This window comes from Theropithecus gelada, chromosome 8 (genome assembly GCF_003255815.1).
Source record: "Theropithecus gelada isolate Dixy chromosome 8, Tgel_1.0, whole genome shotgun sequence".
Lineage (NCBI taxonomy): Eukaryota > Metazoa > Chordata > Mammalia > Primates > Cercopithecidae > Theropithecus > Theropithecus gelada.
The window spans coordinates 75,217,854-75,223,853 of record NC_037676.1 but is presented as its reverse complement, the minus strand read 5'-3'; the positions used below and the strand labels follow the sequence as shown (position 1 = coordinate 75,223,853).

General features: G+C 37.5%; 1 protein-coding gene across 2 annotated transcripts in view; it reads right to left on the bottom strand.

Annotated features, from left to right (window-relative positions):
- Positions 1 to 3,061: 3,061 nt before the first annotated feature.
- TERF1 (telomeric repeat binding factor 1) overlaps positions 3,062 to 6,000 on the bottom strand; it is a 39,973-nt gene continuing 37,034 nt past the window's right edge. For both annotated transcript variants that reach the window (XM_025394577.1, XM_025394578.1), the window contains one exon: positions 3,062 to 4,799. In XM_025394577.1, the coding sequence (XP_025250362.1) occupies positions 4,623 to 4,799 (177 nt within the window). In that variant the 3' untranslated portion in view covers positions 3,062 to 4,622. The remainder of the gene's footprint in view (positions 4,800 to 6,000) is intronic.

Here is a 6,000-nt window from a genome sequence, read left to right as displayed (position 1 = left end):
ACACAGCCATACTCACTCATTTATATATTGCCTATGGCTAATTCGAGGCAGAGTACACAGACCGTATGGCCCACGAAGCCTAATATCTGGCTCTTTACAGAAGTTTGCCATGCGCCTTCTGGCTTAGACCGTTAACATTTGATGTAACTATTGATGTGGTTGGATTTAGGTGTACCATTTTATTTCTTCTGTTTGTCCCTGTGATTTTGTTTCACTACTTTTTGCTTCTGGTTCATTAGTATTCCAAATAAAGTAATTTAGTATTCTATTGGCTGTCTATATTTTTGAAAAAATGCTTGCTCTAGGAATTATAATATTCATACCTAACTTTTCATAGTTGACCTTTGCTGTCGAGTTCTAGATTGTGTTTCCTTCCTTTAAAATTCATTGGACCTTGTTCTGGCAGGCAAGAGTTCATATTATTTCTAAAATCGTACTTCATATGAAATGTAAAAGCCTAGCAGTCAGAAACTGGAAACAACTCTGAGACTAGGCATATATACGGACGATGGACAAGCTTCTGTGACAATAGAACTCTCACCCACGCCTTCTGCAGCAACCAGTCCTGGAAGCCAAACCACAATCTCCACAGCGATCCATTCAGAATGGTCAAGACTTACTCAGTTACTGTCATCATCCCAACATTTTGCTCCCTCTTCCAACTTGGGACCAATCAGAGAAAGCCAAATAGGTTCCCCAAAACAATCCTGTAAGACACCTGCGGCTAGCTGGTCAGCCTCCAGCTTCCTCATGCCAACACCCTCCAAGCAGAGCATTCCTGAACCTTGCCCCTTTTCCCCCCACTATAAACCTACCTGCCTTTGAGTCTGCCAAACACAAGAGATTGTGGCTAATTCCTTTGCTACAGCAAGCTCCAAATAAAAAGTCTGTTTTTCACATGTTTGGTCTTCATTTTTACTTCAAGTGCTCACCAATGGTGTAAATCATTGATAGAATCATGTAGTGGATTAGTGTAGAAATAAAAATAAACAAGCTACAGTTACAATATGAATTGTACAAACATGCTGAGTGAAAGATGGCAAAGAATATGTACAGCATTTCACTTAATTTCCTTAACTGTCATGAGTTCAAAAGAACAAAAGGTACTCTTTCACTTTGAAAGGTTGAGGCAGGAGGATTTCTTGAGGCCAGGAGTTAAAGACAAGCCCAGGCAACAAAGCAAGACCATGTCTCTATTTAAAAAAATAAAATAAAACAAAACATTAAAAATGATAATTCTCCCAGGCTTTGCAGATTGGTTCTGACTTGGGCATTCCTTCAGCGCTTAGCCAGGCCACCTAAATTCTGCTTTAGCTTCCACCTTCTGCTTCTGTGGAGCCTAACGATCAGTCAGAGGTGAAGGCCTAGAGTCCTCTCAGGTCTTTTCCAAAACTGTGCCCAGTGCTAGGCATGTGTGTGGCCTTCCAGAGGCCACTTAGTACAGACAAGGGCCCTTCTGAGCCTTCTCTCTCCCACATATCTTCCTCCCACTTCCTTCCTTCCCGAGGTTTTTCGTGTTTGCTGCCTGCCCCATTTGCTGTCCCCAGCCCCAGATGGCTGCAGGTAATGCTTCTGATAAGCACTGTGAGGCTGTTCTAGTGTGGAGGGGGCAAAACAAAGGCAAACCTCTGAGCTGAACCTTCAGAACTGCCAGGCAGGTCAAAGCACACTCACATTTCTGTGAGAGCAAGATCTGTATTGCTTGCTCTGGCACCATCAAGATGCACTAGGAACACAGGACACTGTCCTCTCAGCTGTTGCCTGGCTGGGAGACAGGGCATGGTAGGTACGTAAGCAAAACCACAAAAACCCTTTTACCAAAGTTAAATAGCCTCTTCATTAAGCATTCCTCTGGTTGTTGTTATTAGATAGTAGAGATCCAAAAATTGATCTGAAGTTTTTGCTAGCAATGGTTGTTTCAGTGGAGGGACAGATCTTTGGAGCTCCCTCTTTTGCTATTTTTGGTGATGTCACTATATAAGATTTTAAAATGATTAACTTTCATAAATAGAGGATAGGTTAGTGGCTGTCAGGATTTGAGGGAAGGATGCAGGAAAGAGGTATGTATGCTTACAAAAGAGCAATGTGAGGGATCCTCATGGTGGTAGATATATGAACACAAGTGATAATACTGTTTAGATCTAAATACACAGAATACAAAACTGGGGAAATAAGATGAATGGATTGTATCAATATCAATATCCTGGTGGTGATACACTATAGTTTTACAAAATATTAATAGTTGGGGAAACAGGGCCAAGTGTACAAGAGATCACTGTATTATGTCTTACAATTGCATGTGAATTTACATTATCTCAACAAAATTTCTGACTAAAAAGAATTCAGGGGCCAGGCTCAGGGGCTCATGCCTGTGATCCCAGCACCTTGGTGGGTTGAGGTGGACGGATCTGTTGAGCCCAGGAGTTTGTGACCAACCTGGGCAACATGGAGAAGCCCCATTTCTACAAAGAAATACAAAAATTAGCTGGGCGTGGTGGGACATGCCTGTAGTCCCAGCTACTTGGGAGGCCGAGGTAGGAGAATCACGTGAGCCTAGGAAATAGAGGCTGCAGTGAGCTGTGATTGTGCCACTGCACTCCAGGCTGGGCAATTAAGTGAGACCCTGTCTCAAAACAATACAAAACAAAACAAGGATTCAAAAAAGATTCAAACTGGAGAAGATGAGGTTTTAGGAATATATTACCCAACTTATTTCTTATAATTTCTCTTTTTTAGTATCCACAAGTTATGTGATAAAAATCTTATGTTTAAATAAATCTAAACTAGCTCTTCGAATAAGTAAAATTCAAAATAAGAAAGCACCATACTATAATTGATTCCGATCTTCTCTTCTAGTTGTATGTGAAATAACAGGGCATCTTACAATTAATGGCAACTTAGATTTGATGATTTATGGCAGGTGTTTGGAATGAGGTTGACTTAAGTCTATTTTGACTCATGATGCCAGCCTTGGCACTAATCAACAAAATGTCTCCAGTAAACAGTGACAGTATCTCTTGGTGTAACAAGATAAAGGAGAAAGGAGTCAGGAAGCATATGGTACTCATCCATGTTTCTGTTTATATATAGGATAACAAATTCAGGAACAATGGGAAAGTAATAATGAAACCTTAATAGGAAATAAATAGAGACTACGAAACACTACCATTTGATTTTTTATGCAAATACTTCAATATTCCAATATTTTTACTCACTTGCTAAATAAAGCACATAACTCAAAATGCTAAATAATTCTGTTAGTCTAAATCTTTTAAAGAATAAAATGGTGAAAAACCAAAATTGCTTAGTTAGGTATATATGACATTGTTTATTATCTATCATAGACATCAAGATGATCATAGTTAATACCAATTTAAGCTTTGCAGAATACTGTTTTAGGCCCAATATTGATATATTAAATGACGGTATCAGAGAATCTTGTATTTATGGCATTAGGTTATAAAGATCTATTCAAAACCATTTTTGTCAAAGTTTAAACACTGGAACAAAAGTCAAATTGTTTCTAAATGTGACACAAAATGATTCTTGCTAATAGTACAAATTTTGTACCATGGGTAATATAATTGTCTTTTTCTTTTTTAAAAAAATCATTTCGATTTTTCTTTTAGATTCAGGGAACACATGGGCAGGTTTGTTATCTGGGTATACTGTATAATGCTGAGGTTTGGGGTACAGATGATCCTGTCACCCAGGTAGTGAGCAGAGTACCCAGTAGGTAGTTTTTCAGCTTTTCCTCCCGCTCCCCACCCTACCTCCCCAGTGTCTATTGTTCCTATGGGTCCTCAGGTATTACTATTTTCAAGTTTTTTTATTTACATAAAACTACTGAAAGCAAAAGTATGTCATGCTTATAGGTTACTTTGTACATTTATCATTCTATTAATAAACATCTTAAGTAATTAAGTAGTATATTAAGGTCATAAACCAAGTCGTTATCTCATATCAAAGGACTATTGTTATTCAATAATCTAGAAAATTCATTTTAGGCAGGAGACAGTGGCTCACGTCTGTAATCTCAGCACTTTGGGAGGCTGAGGTGAGCAGATCATGAAGTCAGGAGTTCAAGACCATCCTGACTAGCATGGTGAAACCCTGTCTCTACCAAAAATACAAAAATTAGCTGGGCGTGGTGGTGTGTGCCTGTAATCCCAGCTACTCAGGAGGCTGAGGCAGGAGAATCGTTTGAACCTGGGAGGCAGTGGTTGCAGTGAGCTGATATTGTGCCATTGCACTCCAGCCTGGGCGACAGAGACTCTGTCTTAAAAAAAAAAAAAGAAAATTCATTTTAATGGGTTATATTACAGGGTTGAAGTCAGCCTAGAGACACAAAATAGGTTAACTGAAATTCTTTTTTTTTTTGGATCATGTTTTAGTTTTTTCATTGGAACAGGATTTGGGGGTGGGGATACTAAATGTGGCAGGGTTCAACAAATTTACATTTTATCAAAATAAGGTTCTTAAAGAATACAATGATAGCATATGCTTTAACTCTTATAGCACAAACCCTCAAAGTTTTAAAATACATAAATGACACAAGTTTCAAACAAAATGCAGTGATCAAAATACTTAACTGTCCTTTCATCAAGCTTTTACAAACACAATCAGTCTTCGCTGTCTGAGCAAATCAGTTTTAGTTTCTTCATGGTCCTCCATCTGTCTTTTAACATGACACTTGTCCGGTTGTTGAATTTATAATGCAGTAGTATTTTAGACCAGTTTCCCTCTCCATATTTCCTCACGCCAGATCTCAAATTCTTGTCTTCTTCCCAAAGCCATGCCTTTTGATAAAAAGTAAAACAGTTATTTACAGAAACAATTATTCAAAAAGAAAATATCTACTATAAATGCCAGTTTAAAAAAATCAAAATAATGCTTAGTTTCTTAAAGATGGAAGATTTCTCTAAACATTTCTTAGATTTTTATAAGATTATACATTTATCATAACATTTTTAGGGGTCATTATTATTACCATTCATTTTATGTAAGCTCAGCTGCCCAAGATCAGATAGCTAGAAAGTGACAGCGCTACATGTCAACTCAATTTTTCTGACTTTAAGCCCACATTGTCTCTTAAAATGCTCTTCTACAATTGTTAATAGTTGTATTTATTATCCTCCAAATCTCCAAATAGGCTTTGTGAATGTTTAGTACTTCACTAATGAACTCAGTGAAAACCCTGTTCTGCCTATGTTAGGGGAAGTATTACACACCCATATAAAACTCAAATCTTGTCTAAAATACTTTCAAAAACACAACTAACAAACTAGGAACATTTAATTTTATGCTAAGAGAAAATTCCTAAACATTTTAAAAAATCAAATTTAATACTATACATAGAAAAATTACTGATACTTGGCATTTGCTACAGGGAACCAACTAATTATTCCTTCTGTTGGCATGCTGAAAGAGCAATATGACCATCTGCGTGATTATTTACTGTGTCTAGATTACAAGAAATTCTCCAGCACTTCACATTTTCCTTTAAAACCCTGTTCATCAACCCACACTCATTCAGATGGCTGCTAAGTGTTGGTGAGGATATGGATAAATTGGAACCTATGTGCACTGGTGGTGGGAAAGTAAAATTATAGCACCACTATGGAAAACAGTATGGCAGTTACCCAAAAAAATTTTAAAAGGACTACCATATGATCCAGCAATTCCACTCTGGGTATATATCTAAAACAGTTGAGAGCAGGGACCTGAAAATGTATTTGGTACATCCATGTTCATAGCAGCATTATCCACAATAGTTAAAATGTGGAAGCAACCCAACTGTCCATCAACTAATAAATGGATAAACAAAATTATATTATATTACATGTTTATATAATTCAGCCTTCAAAAGAAGTTCCGACGCATTCTAGAACATGGATAAACCTTGAGGACATTAGGTTAGACAGAAAAAGACAAATACTATGCTACCTCTGATATGAGGTGGCTAGAACAGTCCAACTCATACACAGAAAGTAGAATGAT